The sequence below is a fragment of the Anabrus simplex genome, chromosome 8 (assembly GCF_040414725.1).
Source record: "Anabrus simplex isolate iqAnaSimp1 chromosome 8, ASM4041472v1, whole genome shotgun sequence".
Lineage (NCBI taxonomy): Eukaryota > Metazoa > Arthropoda > Insecta > Orthoptera > Tettigoniidae > Anabrus > Anabrus simplex.
The window spans coordinates 103,638,407-103,664,964 of record NC_090272.1 but is presented as its reverse complement, the minus strand read 5'-3'; the positions used below and the strand labels follow the sequence as shown (position 1 = coordinate 103,664,964).

At 41.4% G+C, this 26,558-nt stretch overlaps 1 protein-coding gene across 4 annotated transcripts in view; it reads right to left on the bottom strand.

Annotated features, from left to right (window-relative positions):
* Positions 1 to 26,558, bottom strand: part of LOC136878858 (uncharacterized) — a 317,293-nt gene that overhangs the window by 12,638 nt on the left and 278,097 nt on the right. For 2 of the 4 annotated variants that reach the window (XM_067152397.2, XM_067152398.2), the window contains one exon: positions 20,274 to 20,978. The exons of 1 other annotated variant lie outside the window; for it this stretch is intronic. In XM_067152397.2, coding sequence (XP_067008498.2) covers positions 20,274 to 20,978 — 705 coding nt within the window. Of the gene's footprint in view, positions 1 to 20,087; positions 20,120 to 20,273; positions 20,979 to 26,558 lie in introns of all 4 variants that reach the window. One more of the 4 variants, XM_068229039.1, reaches the window with a different exon arrangement.

Below are 26,558 nucleotides of genomic sequence, written 5' to 3'. Positions count from 1 at the left end.
AAACATTGATCTGACATGAGTAATCACAACTTCTTTCAGCTCTCCTAACCTTTTGACAATTTGCAGATTCGTTAGTTTGCCAGAGTAGGGACGATATCTTCTGATGATGAAAATGATGAATTTCTTCAGACTCCCTGTGTGTTCTGTGAAAGAGGAAATCCAATGGGAGGTTTTATGCTACAGGAAGTTTTCAAATGGTTGTTGGAGATCTCTTTAATTGACAAGTCAGCAGCTTTCTCCTTCAACTTTGATGTCACCATATCGGTTCTTTTATTTTCTATTATATGTTTGTACCTTGATAGTACAATATCCACCAGATCGTCCTTTTATTTCAGTGTGAAATTCGCAGAACGCTCCTTTTGAAGTTCCTTCCATGTTTACTTCGCAAGATTACAACATTATCTTCTTGTCCTTTGACAGTCACGGCAGTTTCGTATTTCATTTGTTGACAGTCACGGCCAGGTAACTCCCACCATTGAAGTATTATTCAACGGGGCGAGCTATTTCGTATTTCATTTGTTTTGCGGTGTTGCCACGTGCACTGTTTTGAACTACACGTGTGTAAACCAAGTTCAGTTTTATACAACGCGATTAAATCGTAATCTCGGTTCATTTTTAGAACTAAGTTCTTAATTGATCTCCAGTAAGATGTCTTTATACAACTGGACCTGAGACATTCATTCATGTTTGCTTTTGGGGAAGGAAATTCCTTGGTCTTCTTTTGTTCCAAGAAAAACAAAAATGCAATGTGTGTCATCAATGCACTTTGACAACAGGACTGTTCAAGAAACGGAAGCCAAAGATGGTCATTTCATATAAAAATACCAAAGGAGGGACATATGTATTTGTCCAGATGTACTGTACTTGAAAATGAAAAAGGAACGGTGGCCTGTGGGAATCTTTTTTGCCGTCTTAGATCGTGTCATTTCTCGTTTATTTGTCTTGGCGAATCCTGCATGGAGAGATGATTTGCAGCACAAGATTTGTTACTTCATAAAGATCCTGGTCATTGCCCTTGTGAAGGATAATCATTTAACAAGACGACAAGACTTCTCCCAAACACACTCAAATATCACGTTATAAAGATGGTTCTTTGTCAAGAGGACTAATTCAGCAAGGAGATAACTGATGACCTTCATCAAAAACTGCAGCCTGCTCACAATCTAGAGATTGCAAAAGCATACTGATGTGTGATGTATGCAAGAAGACAATGTGTTTTGATCATCGAGCAATGGTGTGCAGACTTCTGTAAGAAGGAATTAATTTTAAATTATCTTCAATGTTCGTGGTCTTTTACAAAACATGCATGTAAACTGGGGATTAATTTTAACCCACCCTCATGTTATATAATTTACACTTATATAATGATTCCCAGGTTTTGGTTTCCTTACACGTGTCAATACTTGTAGTTTGAAATTAACTTATGCATTAATTTATTTTGTGTAAATACATTGTGGTATGCTTAATACAAATAAATGGTGGTATGCTTAATACAAATAAATGGAAACGGGAATTCGAAGAATGGTTTGAATGTGAGGTTTCTTTCGTGGAGTGCCAGGACAAAATACTGTGTCTGCTATCTCCTGCTCATGTTTGAAATCTTTGAAATCTTTGAAATCGCTTATGGTCAATAAGTTAACACGTGGTGTTGGAAGTTTTGTATAATAGCCTATGGATGTGGTAGTTGTAGGCTGCTGGACATTGTATCGCCTGTTTCACGTGTGAAATTATGATTTGTGATTTATGATGGTGTTGGCATTAACAGGCCAGTAGGCTGGTGTGATCTTTGACCCAAGTTCCTGGGTTCCTTGGTAACAAGGCAAAGAAATATGACGTGATGTTTAAAAGTGTGTACAGGGACATTCAGCTCAAGAAGAGGCTCAACATTTGCATATGTAGTGTTTGTAATTGTGATTTCAGTATCTTGAATGGGGGTAAGGGAGACCTCTCAAAACACACTCATGAAGTCAATGCCCAATGTGTTGAAAAAAAAAATCTTGATTTAAAACATAAGGATGACCATACTGACAGTATAACACATGCAGAAGTATTGTTAACGTCATTTATTATTGAACATGACCTTCCAGTTAATTGTTCCGATCACGCCAGTCCTTTCTTTAAGAAAATGTTCCCGGACTCAAAAATTGCCACAAAATATCTGCCAGAACTAAAACCTCTGCCATCCTTGCAGAAATGTGCAATGAAGAAAAAGAGAAGTTAATTGCTTGCCTAAAAGAAATATGTTTTTTCAGTTGCAACCAACTGTCTTAACCAAAGTGTTCCAAAATTTTGCCCAATTTTGGTTACTTTTTGCAACCCATTTTAACAAATTGATAATTGTTTTCGAGGAGTTCCCGTTTTAGAAGGAAGTAGTGATGGGCAGTCTGAGACAAGGTCTCGAGATTTCTGGAGACTAGCGCATGCATTATTTCTCACGAGAAATGTGGAGAGATCTCGAGAGCGTTGTCTCCACATTGTGCGGTGAGCAGCGTGTTGTAAGCGGCCTACAGGTAGTTGGACCTGAATGTTATTTGTGCTGAGTATGCGAATAGCCAACCGTGGGCCTTCTCATTTTCGTAAATACGTGTCAACAAGTGACTAGGGCGTTCATTTCTACCCAGGTCTGTTTTGACGTCTTATAACATAATTATAAAGGATGCGCATTCTGGCAATGTATGCACTGAGGTACACGAATGAGTGGTTTAAGTACAAAACCTGACGGCTACTGTAGGTACACTTACCTGGATACTAGCGGCGTGCATTATTCAAACTAGACACGAGGCAAGATGTGCCTTGCTACAAATGCAACCACCATTATGCATGAGTGGAATGTTCAATCTCAAATGCTTCAATATGCTTCAATTTGCTCCAATTCTTTCGACAGGTAGATGTACAAATGGAAAATTCTAAATTCCCATGGAGGGAATTAGATATTTTTCACCAATAGGGCATGTCAAAATGTCAAAAACATATCAGATGTAAGGCTTTTCAGGCGTTTGCTCTATTAACCAGCATTTCGTCTTAAACCCTAGGGTCTGACACATCCCACTCTGATGAGTCTAGTGTCAGACCTATGGTCAGGGAAGGGCGAGGAGTGGGAGGGAAGCGGCCGTGGCCTTAATTAAGGTACAGCCCCAGCATTTGCCTGGTATGAAAATGGGAAACCACGGAAAACCATCTTCAGGGCTGCCGACAGTGGGGTTCGAACCTACTATCTCCCGAATACTGGATACTGGCCGCACTAAAGTGGTTTTGTCAGCTGTATAACGGTATTATTATGTGATATTTTATCTTGGAGACATTCTACTACATTATTTTTATTCATTATATAAAAATAAAGAGTAATTCCAATATTCGTTTATCAACTTTGGGTAGTCCGCCTCCGTAGCGTAACGGTTAGTGTTATTAGCTGCCGTCCTCGGGGGCCCGGGTTCGATTCCTGGTACTGCCAGAAATTTAAGAATAGCAGGAGGGCTGGTATGTGGTTGAAATGGTACATGCAGCTCACCTCCAGTGGGGGTGTGCCTGAAAAGAGCTGCACCACCTCGGGATGAGGACACGAGTTTATTTATAACTTTGGGTAAGGGAGGCATAGAATTCTTTGGGCCCGGAGATGTTATACTTAAATTTCTACACAGCAAATTCTATCATGTTGTGAAAATTTTGAAAACAACTGATGATGTTTGTTGTTTAAATGGGTCAAATGGCTAGGTCATTGGCCTCTAATGGTATGAGGTGAACGAAATGAAAATTAAAACTTCAAAATGACTGACTAGAATCTAAAATTAATTATGATGAAAAAATGATTGTGAAACAAAAACAATCAATGGATCCAATTCACAATGCCTTAATTACTGGGATATGTATTATCTAAAGGGGTCTGAAATCCAGGTCACCGGCCCCTTTTAATGGTACAAATCATTGGTAAAGCAGAACCATGGTGTTCCTCCTCTAGTGATAATAATCACAGGTAACGTAGACTCGTGGTGTTTCACACATGGTGGTACTCATTACTGGTAATGTAGACCCATGGTATGTCACACACAATGGCACCACTCACAGGTAACACAAACCTATGGTGTTTTGCACATAAGGGTACTACTCACAAGAAACGCAGACCTACGGTGTTCCTCACATAGTGGGACGAATCACGGGCGCCAATATTCCCGTGGTGTTCCTCACTTAGTGGAACTAATCACAGGCCACGTATATACTTTTGGTGTTGCTCACATAGTGGTACTAATCATAGGCAATGCAGACCCGTGGTGTTCCTCACATAATGGTATTACTCTCAGGCAATACAGACCCATGGTTTTAATCACATAGTGGTACTTATCACGGGTGCCAGCCAAACCCGTGGTTTTTCTCACATAATGTTGCCAATCACAGGCAACGTAGACCCATGGTGTTTCTCATAAAGTGGTACTGCTCATAGGTAACACATACCCATTCTGAACACAGTGGAACTGACACTGTGATACTTATCACAAGCAATGCCCAGATCCGTTGTGTTCCTCGCATAATGATATTGTTCCTACATAACATAGACCCATGGTGTTCCATATGTAATGGTACTAATCACAAGTGATATCATGGTTCTAATGTCATCATCCCGTGGTTGCCCCCTTTAGTCACCTCTTACAAGAGGCAAGGGATACCATGGGTGTACTCTTCGCCTGCGTCCTCTACCACAGGGGGTTGAAAACAATTCATACCAGAGTAGTTTCCACTAATGTAATAAAGTTATTGCTCTGTTAGTGCTTGGTCATTAGGATTAGGAAATGAGATTTTCCCTGTTTTTAGATTGTTTTTGGCTTTAATGACATGAATGATTTATCCTTTTATAACAATTTTGTTTACTTCGCATATCTCAAGAACTTCACAAGATCTTGTTACAAGACATCTCCTGAGATAGTGGTGGTGATTATTGTTTTAAGAGGAAGTACAACTGGGCAACAATCCTCTGTGTAACACTAATAAGAGAGAAAAATGGAAGGGATCCGACACTTCGAAAAATGAAGGTATTGGCCAAAGAAAGACAAGGGCCATCAAGGGCGTGAAAATGAAAAAGACTCCCTAGGCCTTGGAAACCTGATACTGTTGGGGTCTGAAAAAAAACAAGAGTTGACCAAGGAAGGACGGATAGGATAGATAAAAGTGAAGAGCCTGGCACAAGTAAGTGGAAACAATGCCAGGACTCAGTCCGAAACATGTCTGAACTTGTTTACTCCGTCTAATGACGGAATATATGATGTATTGAATAGGAGGATACTTTCATTTTTCGCCATTGTAAAGTGCATTGATGTCACAAACAGGACAAGTTGGGAGGTGATTTCGTCTACTTGGAGAATAGCATAGACATGTGCACGCAAGAAGAAAGGTGGCAGGAGGTCTTATTTACCCCAGTCAACCTGCAAGGCAAAAAGCAGAATGTCATTTCAGCTGAGCCTGAGCCTTTCATTTATGGAACATCTGTGCCCTTTGCCTGTAATTTGTTGAATGTAATATTTTTAGCACATATGTATGCCTACCATATATGTGGGTAGCAGGTAAGGACCCTCTTTTGAGGTAGACCTGATTCGGGGAGTGGCAACCCTGCTCACACGAGTCCCAGAGCACACTGACCCAATGTGTAGCTGAGGGTTATGAGTGAAGACCCCAACGGCATCAGCAGTGCAGAAGATGAACTCTGGTACAGTGGAAATGGCGGAAGAGGTAGCCCAGTACTTGGGGATTAATGTACAGTGCAACAACTGTCCAACGGTTAAGCAGGCATTGGAAGAACCACTACAATAACCCTGGTTCACAAAGACTGTGCAAACAGAAAGAGGCTATGCCAGACAGACTGGCTACAAAGGCATAACTTAAAGATTATAGAGTCTGCAGCAGTTTGTTTCGGTTCCGGTGCTTGATTCCGTATATCTCATGCTATATGTGCTGCGGTGAATGGCTCTGGAATGATAGTGTATGGGCCACTTCCTGGCAAGATGTAGTCCACCTTAACACATTCACTCCCATAGATGCCTTGAGGTGTTTAAGAGCAGCCTATGTGCGGGACCGTATCCGAGTTAAGGTGTTTAAGGTCACAAGATGTAAATGTTGTTTCGAATTCAGCGCCAAATTCGTACAAAGTCATAGTTCGTGATGAAAACCCTAGATGGCACCCTGACTACTTCAACAGAGGGTACATTCCAATGCTTTCTTTCTTTTTCTTCTTTGAGTAAACACAGACTTAAGTCAGTCATGGTATTCTTGTAAGGGTGTGTAGTGAAGTGAGTTATTGTGTCGCGATGACATGACGAGTTACAAACACAGTAGGAGAAGTGAGGAAATTGAAGACATACTACTGAACGATGATTCTGGCGATGAACTCGTCCCTGATTTCAGTGATAGCGAAACCAATTCCGATGATGATATTCCAGACTCTGAGCAAAGTGAAATTCAGCACATTCAAATAACCGATACGCATTCGTCTTATTGCCCGCCTGCAATCAAGTTCACTGGCTGGGTAGGATTAAATGTTGACATCGAAAATAGCAACAGAATTATATGTTTTGTCAATTTATTTGTAAATGATGATTTCCTTGAATATGTATGCCATCAGACAAACCTTTATGCGGAACAAGTTATTAGTGCAGCACTGCGTCCATTCACTAAATATTTTATTTTTCAGACGTGGAAACCGGTCGATGTAAATGAGATGAAAAAGTTTTTAGGATTAATCTTTGTAACTGGAATAATTCAAAATCCAGATCTGAAAGGGTACTGGACAGAGGACACTATTTTCGGCTCAACGATTTTTTTCGAATTCCATGACACGAACCCGGTTCGAAAACATATAGTGATTCTTGCACTTTAGCGACATAAGTCATTAAGAGGGGAATCCGCCTAAACTATACAAAATTAGGCCTGTTCTCGAAAGGCTCAGCGACCAGTTTCCAGTTGTGTACACTCAGCATCGGAAAATCACCCTTGATGAAGGAATGTTAGCTTGGAGGGGTAGCTTGCGTTTCCGGGTTTACAATCCAGGAAAAATTATCAAGTATGGGATTTTGGTAAGAATCGTGTGTGAATCATATGTAAGTTGAAAATCTATTATGCAAGTGGCATGAACATCTGAGGCACTATATTTCACTTATTATATCCCTACCTTGGCCAGGAGTATACAGTGTACATGGACAATTTTTACAGTAGCGTATGCTTAGCCAAGGAACTGCATGAATGAGAGATGGCTGTATGTGGGACAATAAGACAGAATATGGGACTTTCTAAAGAATTCAGTGAAAGGCAGAAGAAGTTGAAAACAAGAGATATGACTTTTGATAGAGACAGTGAAGTACCCCTATGTTCATAGAAGGAAAAAAATGAATTACCATGGTTTCAACTGTACATTCTGCAGAAATGGCTGAAGTACCAGACAGGTTTGGGAAAATAAAAATGAAACCTGTAAGCATTATTGATTAGAATCAGTTTATGCACGGAGTGGATACAGCCGAGCAGTATTTGGCAATGTATCTATTCATGCGAAAAACAGTGAAGTGGCCCAAAAAAATGTTTTTCTACATTTTGCAGTGGACAATTTTAATGCATTCAGACTTTTCCAAAAATCCAGTAACTAAAAAATAACTTTTCTGACATTCACGCAGACAATATATAGAAACTTCTTACAAGACACTGAATATGAAGAACCATCAGAAGCCGCAAATATTTCTGTGTCGCCGGTCCCATCTCAATCTTCAGTAGTTTCATCAGCATTTATGTGTAGTCCACCGGTGCAGCCTCTAAGCGAACTCCAGGTAATGATCCATCATTTCGACTTGATGGGAAAATAAAAGAGCATGTGCTTCACAAATTCCCAGGCATGAAATTGGATAATTTCTCAACTAGATGGTGCAGAGTGTGCACGAAAAGCAACGTCCGGTGTGAAGCCAGGTGGTTCTGTAGAAAGTGTAGTGAGCCTCTCCATCCAGGAAAATGTCAAACCCAGTACCATAGCCTCGAGCACTACTAGTAATCATCATCAAGGTATGTTGAAATTTTCAATATTGTACCTACAATTGTTTTCGTACAGTAACATTTAATGTAAAATAGTGCACTATAAAGATGAGGGAATTTAAAAAGGCTGGGCTGGAGGTTTAAATCACCCGCTGAGGAGCTGGTAGTCAATGTGTTAAACAGAGTCAAGCCCATGGCAATTTTTTATGCTTTTAAAAGTTCAACGGTGATGGGATAAGGATGGCGGAAGCAGGTTTTGGGTGGAACTGGGAGCTTCTAGTCTGGATCTGCATGCTGGCGGGAGATGTGTGATGGTCGCCTTTCTGAGATCCTGTTGCTACTTAAGGATCTGGTCCCGCATGTGTGACTAGACAGGCTTATTTAGGATCACTGCTGCCCACCCTGAATGGGAAAGGCCCTCGAAAATGTGGGCTAAACATCAGTAGTGGCGTTCAAACCCATCTAGGAAACCACACTCAGAGGGTCAACCCAATTCATATGGTCAAAATCGGCAAACAACAAAGAATAACATTCTAACTGTAGGCACATGGAACAGCAAAATGCTACTAGACATCAAGGACAACAGTAGGTTCAAAAGAAGGACAGCTCTTATTACTCACGAGCTAACAAGACTAAACACTGACATTGCTGCTCTGAGTAAGACCAGACTGTCAAGGATGAATAAATGAAGCCAATAGAGTATATAACATCTTTTGTGAAGGAAGAAAGGGATCATCACATTCATGGTGTCATGGTTAAGACAAAGCTAGTGAACAAACATCGATTCACACCAAACACAGTAAATGAAAGACTCATGATCCTGTGTATGCCTCTCTCTGTAGACAGTGCCAGTACATTTCTTCATGTGCTCCCACTCTAGACGATACAGAGGATATTAAAAAAATCAGTTCTACCATCATCTGAACACAGTTCTCACCAAGATACCTGCAACAGATAAGATGTTATTGCTTGGCGACTTCAGTGCTAAGAGTGGGAAATGACAATCAACTGTGGGAAAATGTCATGAGAAACCAAGGTGTAGGGAATTGCAATACAAATGGCCTATTTCTACTTAGTCTGTATGCTGAGCATGACCTGTTCATCACAAATACATACTTCCAACTTCCCAACAGCTTCAAAACAACATGGATGCACCCATGATCCAAACACTGGCATTTCACTGACTATGTCGTTATCTGGCAATGTGACAGAATTGATGTCCTGATCACAAAGACAGCAAGAAACATCGATGACTGTTGTACCGTCTTCTTAGTCAACTTAGGATTCCCATCCATCATAAGCTACTCCCATGTACTCTCCCAGAAGGAAAACTTAAGAAACATAAGAATGAAGCTGTTGCCACAAAATACAACTCAATTTTAAACCACTTGTCACACAACCCAGTCAACTCAAAAGATGTACATTCTGAATGGACCGCACTCCAAAATATCAAACAATCAGCAGAATGTGCTGTTGGCTTTGAGAAGAGGAAAAGATAAGACTGGTTCATTGATAATAATGAAGCCATAATCAACATTATCAGTGCGAAGCAGGATGTCTTTTTATCCTTCATGCAAGATCCATCTTCTCAGATGAAGAGCTGAAGCAGAAATGTCAGGTTAAAATCAGGAAATAGCTGCAGTAGCTTAAGTGCTGCCAGTGTCCAATATTCAGGAGATAGTGAGTTCAAACCCCACTGTCGGCAGCCCTGAAGATAGTTTTCCATGGTTTCCCCATTTTCACACCAAGCAAATGCTGGGGCTGTACCTTAAATAAGGCCATGGCCGCTTCTTCCCACTCCTTGGCCCTTCCTGTCCCATCGTTGCCAAAAGACCTATCTGTGTCGCTGCGACGTAAAGCAACTGTAAATGTCTGATGACTTCTTTAAAAGAGCTTATGAACACTTTGGCCTGATTATGGTGGTGGTGGTGATTTTTGTATTAAGAGGAAGTACAACGAGGTAATCATCCTCTCTGAACAAATAAGTGGAAAAGAAATTTAAAATATAAAACAAAATTATTTATTCAACAAAGGAATTTGGAAACACTGTACAAAATAAAACAAAATACAATTATAGAATTAGGCCGAAAGGATTACTAACGTATCAAAAGGGAATGTACGTTCCCTGAGTAACAGTACACTTGTAATTTATATACCCTTGATAAGTCCACTGTCGCGTCACTGGCTGGTATGCGTTCCAGTGTTTCCTGCAGGCCGAGGCTCTGTCTAGGCCAGAGAGATTGGCGCACTCTGTGAGGATGTGGGCCACGGTGAAGTCGGCACCACAAGAACACACTGGGGGGGGTCCTTCCCTCTTTAGGAGATAAGAGTGCGTGGATCGCAAAATGACCTATCCTCAGCCTGCACAGTACTATGGCCTCTCTCCGTGAAGGTCAGAAAGAGGACCGCCACACGGTAGTTGTCTTCTTAATTGCTCTCAGCTTGTTGGGAGTTTGGATATCTAGCCACTCCGATTCCCAGGACGCCAAGATGGTTCGACGTAGCTGAGAACAAATATCCTTAGCAGGTACATTGACTGGTCTTGGAGGTAAAAGTACAGCTTCCTTTGCAGCTCCATCCGCAAGTCCTGGAAATACCTCCGATAAACGGAGGAATCCGTGTTCACCTTGGGTCCACGGAGCAGATCTAGACGTATATCCGGTCGCGGAACCAACCACGGAGGTACCTCGCTAAGAGTTTGTTCAAGACAACCACCGATATCAATATTCAAATCATGACACAAGCCATCAATCCGAAACCCAACCGGCCGTGTGGCATTCGGCCGGTCTTGGCACCGCTGGTGGTATTGGGTACGATAGATGCATTGATAGCTTGGATGTAGCGGCATTTCACGAATTTTGGCAGCGAACGTGAGGAGTAACTGCTATCTCCTTATCCGTAAAGGTGGAACCCCCGCTTCAGCGAGTAGGCTGGGAATGGGGCTAGTACGGAAAGCACCCGTTGCCGGCCTTACTCCACTATGGTGAACACTGTCTAACAGACTTAGTGTAGATTTTGATGCTGAGCCATAAGCCGCACTTCCATAGTCAATTCGGGAGAGGACCGTCGTCATGTTAAATCATAGCAGTACCGCACGGTCAGCCCCCCACGAAGTGCCGCTGAGGAACTTAAGCATGTTAAGTCTCTTCACGCAGGCAACCTTCAACTGATGGATGTGGGGCTGCCACGTAAGTCTCTTATCAAAATGGAGACCCAAGAATCTGCAGGTGTCAACCACTGGTAAGACACTGTTTCGCAAGCGGAGCTCTGGTTCGGGATGCACAGGCCGACGTCGACAGAAGTGTACAACTGAGGTTTTCGCTGAAGAAAATCGAAAACCATGTTGCAGGGCCCATCTGTCGACTCGGTTAATAGCTTGCTGTAGCTGTCTCGCAGCAAACGCCACCCTTCCGGAGTTGTAATGTAGAGCTAAGTCGTCTACATACAGCGATGGAATGACTGCGGGCCCAGCAGCGGCAACTATGCCGTTGATGGCGATTGCGAACAGCGTGACACTCAGTACAGATCCCTGAGGTACTCTATTTTCCTGAACGTAATATTGAGAAAATGCATTCCCTACTCAGACTCAAAAGAGACAGAGGGACATGAAGTTCTCAATAAACGTTGGCAAATTTCCCCGAAATCCCCACTGGTGTAGAGTGGAGAGAATCCCATATCGCCAGGTAGTGTTGTAAGCTTTCTCCAGGTCAAAAACCACGGCGACTAGGTGTTCCTTCCGAAGAAAGGCCTCCTGAATGGCGCTCTCCAGTCTGACCAGATGATCAGTGGCAGACCGATGAGAGTGAAAACCACACTGGTAGTTAGACAAGAGACCGTCCTTTTCCATGGCCCACACAAGACGCTGGTAAACCAACCTTTCAAATAGCTTACAGAGGCCATTCGTAAGGCATATTGGCCTATAACTATCCAGAAATTTTGGATCTTTACCTGGCTTGGGAATTGGTATCACAATCTCTCGCGCCATTGAGATGGAAACAATCCCTCACTCCATATTCTGTTGAATAGGGTGAGGATATCCTTGAGACATCTGTCACTCAAATGCTTAATCATTTGGTTATGGATTTTGTCCGGTCCAGGAGCCGTATCTCTGCATAGCGTGAGTGCACTCCGCAACTCCCACTCCGTGAAGGGCACGTTGTAGGGATGCGAAGCACAAGAGGCAAAAGAGAGATGGTGTGCCTCTGCTTCGCGTTTAATTGGAAGAAATGCAGGGACGTATCTGCGAAATGTGACGTGATCAGGTCGGCAATGACTGAAGGAATTGTAACTATATCTCCATTAATGGAGATTCCGGGTACTGAGGGCACATTCTGTACTCCGACAATACGGCGGAGTTTTGTCCACACTTGTGATGACAGAGTATGCACCGTGATGGATGACACATACTTTTCCCACGTAGCTTTCTTACTTTCTCGAATCAAAAAACAGGCCTTCGGACGCTTAAAAGTGATATGATTGGCCACCGTAGGATTCCGACAATAATGCTTTAAAGCCCGTCGGTGATCATGTATGGCCACTGCAATTTCGTCCGTCCACCATGGGACCTGTTTCCGGCGACGAATACCGGATGAGGAAGGAATTGTTTCCTCTGAAGCAGCCAAAATTTCAGTAGTAATGGAAGAAACGTAGTCGTCAACAGACTCCAGCATATCATCAGCCATCATTGCGCATTTCTAAAATTCTGGCCAATTTGCCCGCCGAAGTAACCAGCGCTTGGGTACTTCGGCCTGTCTTTGATTTAAGCAGGAGTGGGTTGGCTGGAGGGTTTATAATGTCCAATAGCGGACCATTTATATTGGTGTTGTAAATTTGCTCATTCGGAACAAATATTTTGGATTCCCTGTGGGAGTCGGCATCTATATCAGAGATAGAATTATCGGGAAGTGGTCATCACAGAGGTTGTCGTGTACTTGCCACCGTAGCAGGGGAACTAGCGCACGGCTGCACAAAGTGACATCTAGGTGTGAAAATGTGCCATGTGCGCTGCTGAAATGTGTCGGTTCCCCTGTATTAAGCACGCAAAGATCAAACAGGTTGATCATTCGCTCAAGCATCCTCCCCCTACCACAGGAAGACGGAGAACCCCATAGTATGTTACGGGCATTCACATCTCCCAGCATGAGGAAAGGAGGAGGCAGCTGAGTGATCAAATCTTGTAGTGCACAAATTTCAAGTTCGTAATCCGATGGAATGTACACGTTGCAAACCGTTGTCATTACTGGCAACGGAATGTGAACTGCAACTGCATCTAGCTGAGTACGGAGCGGTACTTCTTCGTTGAAGATGTCGGAGCGAACTAGGGTACAAATGCCCCCAGTTACCGCGCCATCCACAGGTAATCTGTCTTTGGAATAAAGACGATATCCTCTCATAGTTGTGTCGTGTCCAGGTCTCAAACGAGATTCCTGTAGACAGACTATGGAGGCCGCATAGACGGATATCAATTAACGTACCTCAGCTAGGCGACAGTGATAACTACTGCAGTTCCACTGCAATAGTGCTATTGTGTGGATAGGTAAAGCCTTGAATTCAGAGCAATTTCTTGCCCTTCGTTCGGTCCATTACCTGCCAGGTTCCGCCGTCTTTGTCGGTATCGTTATTGTCACAATCACCATCCACGACAATGAGTGGTTCAGTCTCCATTGTGATCTCATTGTTCAGGAACAGTGGGCCTTCTTCCTGGGAGAACTAGGTTCTCCAGAAAGTGATCGAACAAGAGAGCGTCGGGGCCTCTCGCTCTCGCCCACTGTTTCTCTTTTTTGGAGGAGAGCTGGCAGATGGCTTGCCGGATTTCTTTGGGGATCCAGTGGGCCCCGACTGAATTGGAGAAGTCTTCTTCTCCAATTTTTTAAGGGAGGTCTGTGGCTTCACGTTCTCCTGCTTTATGATCTGGGCATTGAAAGGAGGGCTGGACTTTCCAGCCCTATTTGGGGAAGTCTTTCCCCCCGCCCTGTTGGGGGAGAGCTTCCCAGCCGAACGTTCCTGGGAAGGGCCCTTCACAGGCAACGTCGACAGTAATGCTCTTTTCGGTGCTACACGATTTGAATCTCCAGTTTCTTTAGTTATTGAATTTTGTTGCTGGCTTTGACTTTTCGATGCATTTTCAGTACTGGTGTTCTGTACAAAACTCTGTGGAGTGATCCGCATGTTTGCGACCTTTTCAGCGAAGGAGATGGAGAACTCCGGAGCAGCCACGGACTTGAACTTCTTCCCGGCGTCTGGATAAGATAGCTTATCCAGCGTTTTTATCTCGTGGGTCTTCTTCTCCCTCTTGAATGTGGGGCACTCCTTGAAGATTGGAGCATGTGTACCCGGGCAGTTGACACACACAGGTGGTGGTGTGCATTCAACCCCAGCATGTTCGCACTTCCCACACATTTTGCAGGTCGTCGAACCTGTACATCGCAATGAGGTGTGGCCAAACTTTTGACAGTTATAGCACCTCATTGGTGCCGGAATATATGGACGAACAGTCAGACGATACATTGCCACTTTTATCCATTCAGGTACGGTCTCGGCGTCAAAGGTAAGGATGAAAGCACCCGTATCGAGTAGCTTATCACCCACATGCCTCTTCAACCTCTTCACATCAGTTACACCCCGACGTGCTAGGTACCGGATCATCGTATACATCGGAAGAGTTAACCAAATCCCTGTGGAATATAACTCCCTTGCAGGAGTTAAGGGTTTGGTGCTTCTTGATTTTCACCTCTACCTTTCCGAATAACTTGGCTTTAAGTAGCCGTCTGGACTGTTCAGCAGTAGATGTCTTGATAAGTACAGATCATGAAAGGACATTCATCAAGAAAACTCTTACCATCAACCCTGGAAGCAACCAGGAATCGAGGAAGACGTTCGTCACTTACATAATCCACTGGAACTTCCGCTTTAGTTTCTTAGCAATCTTAGATGCTGTTTTTTGACGGGGTCCACCCTTTGGAACAGAAGAATTAGAAGAGAGAGGTTCCGTTTTTGGTCCCACGAGTACTCTGGAAATATGAGGTCAACCTTCGGCAGAGCGAAGGAGATGTACCGAAGGCAAGGCTATATACTCCAGAAGGTGCCCGGTATCTGGAGGGGGTCGCTAGGAACTACTCACCCAGTAACCATGCATCACCTCGCCACGACCCAAAACTTGTGATTGGGGGAGGATAAAACCTCCATACTAACCTAATCTACCCGAGGCAGAGAGGGTGGCCAGACAGGGAGAGGAATGAAATTTAAGAAGGTGGGAATAAGAAGGATAGAAATAGTGATGAATAAAGAGCACAGACACCTCTCAAGTAACTCGGGGGACACCGAGGCCTATCCAGCATGGGTAACCCTGAGCTGGCACAGTCCTCGGGATCGACAAGTACACAAGCCCCCACACCGACGTCAAGGTCATGGTATCCCTAGAGGGGGACTTTGGCCTGACTATCGACATTCAGGAAACAAAAGTTCTTGCACAACCTGCTCCTGGAACCATTTGCCAGACTTCAACATCACCATCTCAGATACATCTCTGGACCAAGTAGACACTTTTCCTACCTTGGGAATATTCTCTCAACACATTGTACCTCAGAGATAGACATAGAAAACACAATACAAGCTGCTCATTGAGCATTCTTTCCTGTGAAGTCTTTTCAAATAAAGATCTAAAAATATTCACTAAACTGATAGTCTATCAAGCTGTTGTTGTCTCCACATTACTGTATGGATGTGGAACGTGGACTCACCACTTTGACATCAAGAAACTGGAACATTTTCACCAGCAGAAGCTTAGGATCATCATGAATATGAAATGGGAGTATTATGTAACGAATGTTGCAGTTCTAGAAAGAACAAGGATGAACAGTACAGAAGCCTCTATCATCTATCACCAGCTCAGATGGATTGGACATGTCCAACACATGATTGACAATAGATTACCTCAGCAGTTACTGTACAGTGGTCTGGCTCCATAGCGTGCTGGCCTTTGGTCACAGGGGTCTCGGGTTTGATTCCCGAGAGGGTTGATAATGTTAACCATCATTGGTTAACTTTGCTGGCACGGGGGCTGGGTGTATGTGCTGTCTTCATCATCATTTCATCCTCATAATGACGCGCAGGTCACCTACAGGAGTCAAATCAAAAGACCTGCATCTGGCGAGTCAGACTTGTCCTCAGACACTCCCGGCACTAAAAGCCATATGCCATTTCATTTCACTGTACAGTGAACTCAGTTCTGGCAGGAGGACTTGTGGTGCCTCACTGAAATGCTACAAGGATCAGCTCAAAAAGACCATGAAGAGCACAAACATTGATCACAGTACTTGGCACACACTTGAAGATTACCCTTACTGGTGTGCAACCACTTCCACTGCTGTCTAGCAGTTTGAAACAGAGTGTCAAAGAATGCCAACAGAGGCTCATCTTAGAAGAAAACCATGTCCTCTCCCCCCTCTCTCAGGTGTACCAAATGTGGTTGCATATTCTATGCAAGGATTGGCCTGTTAAGCCATCAATGTCACCTGCACAAAGCAGGCTAAACATGAACTGCAGGTGAAAAATATATACTCACATGAGTAACTGCCGATGCCTACCAAAAGAGAATCATGAGCCTGGGAGTATTTCACAGAAGTCCCAGAAATTAAATGCTCAATGCATATATTTCATTTACCACAATAGCTTAACCCTTTACTGCAGAATGTTGCCATGAGGCAACATATCATTTTTCACCTATGTAAGTGAATACAGATTGTGGACAGAGGTAGTTTCACAGCACACCTTCATCTGTACAATCAATCAAACATATATGCCAATGATGCATTGTTTGTTTCTTTACATGTAATAGACGACAAAACAATCCTACAGCCAAAGGTACTTGATGAATAGAGAAGTTGCCATGTGACAACATATCACTTTTCACCTACGTAAATGAATACAGATTGTGGACAAAGGTAGTTTTATGGCACATCTTCGACTGTACAGTCAATCAAACACATATGCCAGTATTGCCTTCTTTTTTCTTTTTTAAATTACATATAACAGACAACAAAACAGCACTACAACCAAAGGTATTCCTTCTGCACCGTCAACATCCATGCATACCAACCATCACTTATTTTCCATGGGCCCTCCCCATCACATTACCATAGGCTTCAGGAGTACCTCTGGCTCAACTTCAAAGACATTAGCGACCTACGGTTGTGCAAGTATACTTGCATCTTGCAATACGTACCCATGGCTAGTAGGCAGTAATGATCGGTCTTTGAATGTTAAAAATCTTAGCGTAAAATCATATACATACTCCATTATGGTAAACCACATCACATTTGAGTGTATAGATATTAGCCCCAGTGAAGAATTGATGATAGATCTAAGACACTGAATGCTAGTTGAAGTTTAAAGCTTGGAATTTTCGTCACCAAACACAAATGAAAAATAATTCATGGAGTAATTCACTACCAGTGACTTGATGAATAGAGAAGATATTTAATAATAGAAAGTCTAAGTTCCCAGTGAGGGACTTAGGTTTTTATTACATCAATAGAGCATTTGCACACACGTGTATAGAGCGCAACATTTTAAACATTGATTCCAGGAGTGTTATGAGACTCCTGAGATTTTGATTGCTAGCCTTAAGAGACTGTAGCAAGAAGAACTCCCATACCTACCTGTCATACGAAGAACTAAATATCAGTCGGTGTCCAAGTGAATAGCACCTTCTAAAAATACAGAACAGTCAATAAGTAGTACAGGAGAATTATTCTCGCTCAAAAGTTTTGAGACTGGCTGTGAGAATCCTTTACAGTCAAAGTAAACATTGCTGTACTCTCCATGTGCATGACTGAACCACGTCTTGTAAACATTTCTCTTGCAAAGCATGGGACTCAAGCCGTCATAATTTGCAAGTCAAGTGATTAACTTCCCATTTCAAAAATGTCCTGTCTGCATACCAAAATGGTTAGCACTATTAGCTGCCATCCTTGGAGGCCTGGGTATGATTTCCTGTAATGTCAGAGTTGAAGAATGGCACCCGGCTGCTACATGGTTCAAATGGTATATACAGTTTTGAAAAGGGCTGCAACCCTTAAGGACGAGGACAGAAGTTTACTTTACTTCAAAAACAGTTAACAGTAGACTTCCATCTACCACTAATACAATATAATATGTTCAAAGAAAAAACAAAGCAGTGACTGGATGTAGCACTGTGTGAAGTCCAAGAAAGTAGAAAGAAGAAGAAAAAAGATCACAGTGTAGCACAAATGTAACACAAAACATGCCTGGAGTCAGCTTCATGTTGTGTGTAACAGTGAAACTGTTTGACAGTGTCTTACACATGAACCAATTATTGAAAGCATGTCCATTCATTCTATTGTCAGCGGTTGAGAGATGACGTTTATTGTACCCGTTGGAGGATGGTGAGCTCTTATTTTCATCACAGTACAGAAGAAGAGCAACATACACAATTTTTTTACAAGGATGATGGGTAAGCTAGAATTAACTTTGAAATGGGGCAATAGTGTTTTAATTTTCATATTTTGTTTATCAATCTCAGCGACAATGATAAATGTGGTGTTCATAAATATAGGAAACTGCAAAAACCTATGGCAGCATCAAAATGAGGTGTACTAGGCAAGATGAGGAGTGATGTACTTTGCCATTGCTTTCCTCACAGGACCAGTATGACTGACTGACCCCATGAGTAACAATTTGCATGACACGCAGACACACAAGTCGTGCTACGAACACTACTACTCAGCAGCTGTGGTTTCATAAATATAACGTACAAGCCAGAGCAAAATGTAACTACCATCCAAGTTCCAGTCTCATTTATGGCTTCAGGATTTCAGAGGGAAGCCACTGAAATCTTGAAGCACACCAACAGCTTCAACCGTAAGGAGGAATCTGAACGGGTAAACAAAGCCTGGTTCCAGTCCTGAAAGCTTTAAATCCTGAAGGACTCAATAGCCGCAGCAGACCAGTGGCCGAAGAACAGCCAATCAGCGAACCCCCCACCACCACCACCACCTCACTATATAATGAGGTGGAATTAGAACAGCACTTCATTCCACTGAGAGCTTCGCTACTATGAAGTCAGTCGGAATACACCTCAGCGTAAGTGGGTAGGGTCCGACACATCCCACTCTGATGAGTCTAGTGCCAGACCAAAGACAAAACGCTGGTTAATAGAGCAAACGCCTGAAAAGCCTTACATCTGATCTGTTTTTTGACATGCTCTATTGGTGAAAAAATATCTAATTCCCTCCATACAATTTCCATTTGGAATTGCTAGGCGGGCAATAATTCCATTGTGGAGATTTATCTCCCATATGCAGTTATCAGACTGTGCCTCTTATAATGGGCTTCTGATAAGTTCATCTGCATACACCCCAGCGTCAGTGGGTATGATCTGACACATCCCACTCTGATGAGTCTAGTGTCACATCAAAGACGAAACGCTGGTTAATAGAGCAAACGCCTGAAAAGCTTTACATCTGATCTGTTTTCTGACCCTTGACAATGCCAAACGCAGTCTTCGGTGAAACGTCGGGACATTCACTCGCTCCTGGACCACAGCCTACAAGACTGGAAAAAAACGCTGACATGATTTGTAACGTTGGCCGTGAAAGCCTCAATTGCTACACTTTAATGGGATATCATGTGGTAAAATACTGCTGTGTAACACGTTTTCTCTCTAGTGAACTCTTTGTGGTCAGATGAAAAAAAGAAGAAGAAGAATGAAAATTGCAACAGTGAAGGACTTGTTCATTGTCAAAACACACTTTAATGGGATATCATGTGCTGACTTTTATGAAAAAAATATCAGAGGAAAATACACTTCTTGATAAAATACATAAAAGTGAAAAGTACGGGGTTAATAGGGCATCTACTTCTGCAGAATAAATGATCTCTATCAGTCTGCAGAACAAATTTAAGAAATCATTTTGGATTATTTGTATGCATCATATGAGAACAAGTTTTAAATGTTTGCTAAATTTTGTCAACAAAATTTTTGTCCCCCTCTTTTTCTTAATATTGTCTTAGGTTTTAACTATTTTTTGTAAATGTCCCGTTTTTATATAAACATGATATGGACACCCTACCTTATGCAGCAATAGTGAAATTGGTTCCAGTCCTTAAATAAATAATTAACATCAACATTAAATCATTTAATAAATAAACTAACAAAAAATAAATGAGAAAGACCCCTTAGAAACTAAATATGTTCTGAAACAACTTTCAGGGCTTAGTAATGACAATGAAGCAATATAAAGACAGGTAGTACTTACCTTGTTGTTATTAGCCATGGTTTCTTCTGCTTTTCATACATGATCTTTTTACTGGTATAGCTATGAAATTTGGAGCGATAATCCAGGGCAAACTGCTTATCTGTATCAGATACTGTTAAAATTATAAGTGGAGCTTTAGTACTTGACATATCAGGACTTCTTTTAAAACCATCTGGCCTTCCTACATTTTCTAAGGGCAGAGTGGAGTCATAATCAGTCTTGTGATCTGATTGTTTCTTTGTGCTAATGGGATGCCAGTTTTCTTCTGAACCTTTCTTTGTATTATGAGGATGTATGTTTTCATACTGTAATTTAGTTTCAGGAGCATCATTTACATCATCTTGTCTTTCCAGTGTATCATCATATTGGTGCTGAGATGAAAATGAAATGATCATCCCATTTTTGAATTTTGGATCAATGTTGGGTTCCCAGTTTTGGGGAACATCATCAGTAGGCTCTTCTTTATTTATTATAAAAGCATCCTCATCTACATTATGCCTCTCTTCTTGAAATGTGTGCTCGACTGCTGTTGGAAAATCTAGATTCGATGATGATGATTGACTATTCTGAGTTTTAGCATGGAATACATTATTTGTTGTTTCTTTAGCATTCTTTTCATTCTCTGAATTTTCATTTATGTTGTCATCAGAAGAATCATGTTCTACAAATATTAGTTTCACATTACTAGAATCACTTCCTTTTACCCTGAAATGAATGAAGAAAGTCAATAATTATGTATCTAGAAAGTACCATATTATAAAGAAAGAAGAAAAATTATCCAAGTGGATAAACTACTAACAGTTTATTTAGAGGGATGAGACATGAAGTGAACAAAAGGTTTAATGGAAATGGAAAACAGTTATCTGAAATGAAATATTTGCCTCTCCATCCATTAAAACATGCACTCTGGGGAAACTCATCTACACCCCTTGTATTAGTAAAGATTCTCACTGCCCTATGCATTTGTAACGGTTTTGGAGGTTCCAGTCATCGTATATTCTATTCTACTGGATAGGACTTCAGATCTGTCAGGGACTGTGTGGCTGTTGTAGTGCAGCAACATTTCCTTGTTGAAAGATTTCAAACACAGGTGTTTTCTGAGGGATATTACAACTTATTCTAAAGCACAATTAAGTTCTACACTGATCAGAGGGATACAACAGGAGCTGGATTGTGTAGCCTGGAAACTCTTAGAGACAAGCCAGCATGTAGATGGGGTTCTGTGATTGCTGCTTTGTTCGAGGACAGGCTGTGGAATGACTCATGCTGCACTCATGACTGAGTAGTCCTATTTAGGATCCACTTTGCTCACCCTGAATTGGGAGGGGGCTAGACGAGGCACTCCAACATACTGTATGCACTACCCAACTGGACAGCCGCATATAGAAACTCAACAAGAAATATTAACTTTTGAACTCGGATGGACACAGATACCAGCACTTAATTACAACATCGAACAGCAGTTGTGACTTGTGAACTGAAAAGATATAACACTGACATTACTGCTCTGAGAGAAACTAAATGAGCAGAAGTGCAGCTCAAGGAACTAGGTGATGAATACATCTTATTTTGGAAAGCAAAAGATAAAAACGAACACCATATTCAAGAAGTTGGATTTGCAATAAAAAATTAATTTGTTGATTACTTCAATCGATGAACTCCATTCTAGAACAATTGAGAGACTTATGACAGTTAAATTAATAAACTTCATTGATTGTCCATATTGAACCAAGATTAGAACTTTTATTATTTGGGTCCACCTTATTCAATTTTATGTATTGAATAAGGAGGACCCAAATAATAAAAGTTGTAGACTTATGACACTCCACTTCAAACTCACTAATAACCAACACTAACATCAGATGATAGTCAGAATGAAGACTTCTGCTAACTTGATGAAGTCTTGTGAAACATATCTCACTTTAAAAAAAGTTATACTCTAAAGATTTCAATGCCTGAGTTGGTACTCTGCATGCTGGGCAAGAACTGAGCTTGCCCTTTCTCCATTCCTGTAATTGCAAAAACATGTTCTCCCAGTGTTTATTTACACCAGTTGGAATCATGAGGTATTATTAATCGACATCAACCGCACCTTTGAATGTTGGAGAGAGCTTGCTCGTGCATGTAACAATGAATCAATATGGGGGATGATTGATTGCATTCAATATAAATACTGGAGTCGAGTGTATAAATATCGATAACAGAAAAATGAATGCGCCCAAATTTGCTCATAATAATGGATGAATCAGTGAAAAGATTCTTGTTCTAATCTTAGGATGTTGCACACATTAATATAGGAATTCCTGAGGGGCATAAAAAAAAAAAAATTAAAAAAAACCCCTGTCGTTACAATGGGGTTGCAGCTATAGCGGACCACTACTGTACTGTAAAGGCCAAGGTCAGATGTATTTATGAGCCTGACTATCACTTAGCAAGCTTATGAGGTTTTTTTTTTTTTTTTTTGTAGGTTATTAACGTTCCATAAACATATCAAATAGAAATAAATTCTTGAGAATTTAACATTTCCTTACCCTAAATGCAGATTTTGCCCTAATATGAATTACGTTTTTTGAATATAAAATTACATTGCTCTTATAGAATAATTTTTAAGACTTGAAATTTCTTCCCTTAAATGCAGGTTTACGCTAAATCGAGGAACACGAAAACTCAGGGATAAACTGTATCTTCTGATATCGGTTAGAAGTTTGTTACTTTCATTGGTCTCTCAGTCCTATCTTTAGCTGAAGAAATAATTTTTTTTTTTTTAATTATGCGACCGTTGGTATTGTGATCAGCGCCAAGTGACTTCCAGTTTTTCATGGAATCCAAACCTCATGGACATGATATTCCTTTCAAAAAATCGTACATGCATTAGCTGTAATTCACACCACGACAACCTTGGTTGAGAAGCCAATGAAGATGCATTTCAGCTATCATGCTTCTCTTTACAATGTGGAAGTGGCAGAGGTATAATCAAAGCTAGTAGGCCTAACACCATTCCTAATGAAGTGAATTCCAATCCTGAATGAGGGTGATGGTGTTGTTCACAGGGCCAGTTAGTATATGCATTTCATTGTATTGGGAGACTGATATATAGCAGCACCTCTGGCTCAATAAGGAAAGCAACAGGAAACTACCCAAATCCTTTTTTCTCAAACACACTCCTCAGTAACACCAGGACTTTCTAAAACGGGTTTGTAGCAGAACTGTTTATGATTCGACCAGCCTTGGGGCTGAGGACTCAATATGCAGTCAATCTACTGTCCATTTCTGTCACATGAATAAGATGGGTTATATCTATGAGATTTTTAAAAAAATAAGCACTGAAAGAAATGAAAGCAAGAACAGTAATGTCAAATCACAACCACAGTCAATCAATCAATCAATCAATCAATCAATCAATCAATCAATCAATCAATCAATCACTACTGATCGGCATTTACGGCAGTCACCCAGGTGGCAGATTCCCCATCTACTTTTTTTACCTAGTCTTTTCTTGAATAATTTATTGAACATCTCCCTTGGTAAATTATTCCAATCTCTAACTCCTCTTCCTATAAACAAATATTTGCCCCAATTTGTCCTCTTGAATTCCAACTTTATTTTCATATTGTGATTTTTCTTATTTTTAACACTAGAACGGCGGAGAATCTGACATTCCTAGAACAGCAGTAAGAGGTCATTTTGACCCATCATAAGAAATGCTTGGAAATGTTCAAAATAGAACACAATAAAACATGTATTTTCTTCTACTGGGTTTCCACAACTTTATTTTACACATGACATGACATTAGTGTATGGACCTTTTATATTACTGATAGACACATGAATAATCACAAAAAACTGCACCATGTTTCTGTTTCTCTAAGGAGTTTTCACAAAATTAACCAATTGAACACCTTTTCTTAGTCAGTCGTCCACATTGCAACAATTATACGTTTTCAGTAATTCTTTATGCAAATTAAAATCATGCTAAACACATTTTGCAAAAACGACTACTTTTCGTCCACATTTTACGCACACTGCTTTGAGGCACTTGCTGCAGGCATTGCTAGACTTGTTGCCTTTACACAGACCAACTTGGCACTTCTTCCGATTTTTAGATGGACATGGTCCCACAGCCTCCTCCTCTTGTTATTGTTGTTGTTGCTTGTCGCGCCTTGTTAGTTCACTTACCGCTGGAGGATGAACTTCTTCCGCTTTATCTTCCTACCCGTTACTTGCTTTTAAATGACCCAAGCATTGATAGCTGTTAGGTCTAGGATATTGTAAAAGACATGCATTGGCCACCTCCTGCATGCACCCTTGGTGGTATACATATGGGGCATTTGGTCGACAACTCGGGCTTGTTTGTCATGAATTGGGTAAATCTGCACCTGGTTCTGCTGTGCAGTAATTGTTCATTGACTGTAATATTTTCACTTGGGCAGTAACAGTGAAGGCAATTTTCCACGAATTTATCCCAGATTTCAGAGACAAGAGCAAACCTGTTAGGTGGCAGGCACTCAGTTCAGGTTGATTTCTTGTCGAAACGGAGGAATCTGTGAAGCTCTCGAAATCTGTCCCTTGACATTGTGTACTTCATGAAATGCTGTCCACAAGAACGAGACCATAGTTCATCCACAGACACACCTTTCGAACACAGGACACCGCGGATATACATGATGGCAATCATAGCCTCCAACTGCTGGAGCGACACAGTCCAGTCCGCGAAGTTCTTTCTGAGCGTTTGATTCTGTCTGCCGTTTATTAGACAAAGCATCAATTCATTAAAGAGGAGACAAAAGGTACTAATGGCAGAGTCATAAACTCGGTCGTAAGAATATGTTGTGGGACCTCCCCGCTCCCTCAGGACATTCACTGAAGCCCGCCTTCCAGATGAAGAGTTTGAATCCAAGACCTCCCACTCGGTTCCGTCTCGGGCAACCATCTTCACTGATGAAACATGTAACTGAGAATGATACATTTGGGGCGAGTTCGGAGATAGATTAGCATTTTCAACTTCTCCTGCGGATAATTAATCCTCTGCTTGTTGTGATCTTCGTCCTCATTTGTCTGTCTTGTCTCAAGCAAAAAATCACCATCTGAATCGGATAGTTCACCTTCAGACTCAACATCTGAATTTTTTAGCACACGAGACACCTCGTCAGCAGAAAGACGTTCGTAGCACGACATGCCTGTAAGAAGACCACTTCCTAAATGATGAGATGAATACAATAATCCCGTTAAATGAAACACTCATCTGACAGTAATAATATTATTTGTTTTACGTTCCACTAACTACTCTTTTACGGTTTTCGGAGACACCAAGGTGCCAGAATTTTGTCCCGCAGTAGTTCTTTTACGTGCCCGTAAATCTACAGACACGAGGCTGACGTATTTGAGCACATTCAAATACCACCGGACTGAGCCAGGATCGATCCTGCCAAGTTGGGGCCAGAAGGCCAGCGCCTCAATCATCTGAGCCACTCAGCCTGGCTCATCTGACAGTAAGAGCTCAACAACTGACAGATTACTCTAAGTGAATGCCTCAACAGTGACCACCAGCTTTTGATCACGCACATTGGGAACATCCATGTGCAGAATGTCGAGCGCAAGAAGATGGGAAGAAAGGAGAATACCAAAGAAAGATCTCAGCCAAATTACCAAAGAATGAAAAAAGACGAGTAGAAGAAGAGTGGCTGTCATTCAAGAACACCCTGGTTTCAGAAGCTGAATCATTATGTGGAAAGACAAGAACAATATGCAGATAGAAAGGAACACTATGGTGGAATGAGATGGTTAAAACTTATGTGAAAGAGAGAAATGCAGCAAAACTGACCACATTTCATACCTACTTCTTTACAATTCTAATCCATGGACTCGAAACGTGTACCCTACAGAATAAGGCTAAAAGTAAAGAACAGAATCAGTCCACCAAAAAGATGAAATTCAATACCTGGTACAGGAGTACCAGATCGAGAAACTATTTGTGATTTACAACTAAATATATTTTATTATCCACCTTGTCGATACATTACTTGCTTAAGACAACTTATTAGTTAACAGTGGTACATGTTTCGTATTTTTTTAACATCTTCAGCCACATAATAACACTGTTTAGATGAAAAAATTAATACACTGACAAAGTATACAATGCCTTGAGAGTAAGTGTCCTTAAAAATAGCATAAGAAGATCAAATGACAACATTAAAAACAAAATACTCATGAAAACAAAAACCTTTTTACATCTGAAAGCTTTGTAATCTAGTGGTTGTCAAGGAAACACGTGTATACAATAGTCCA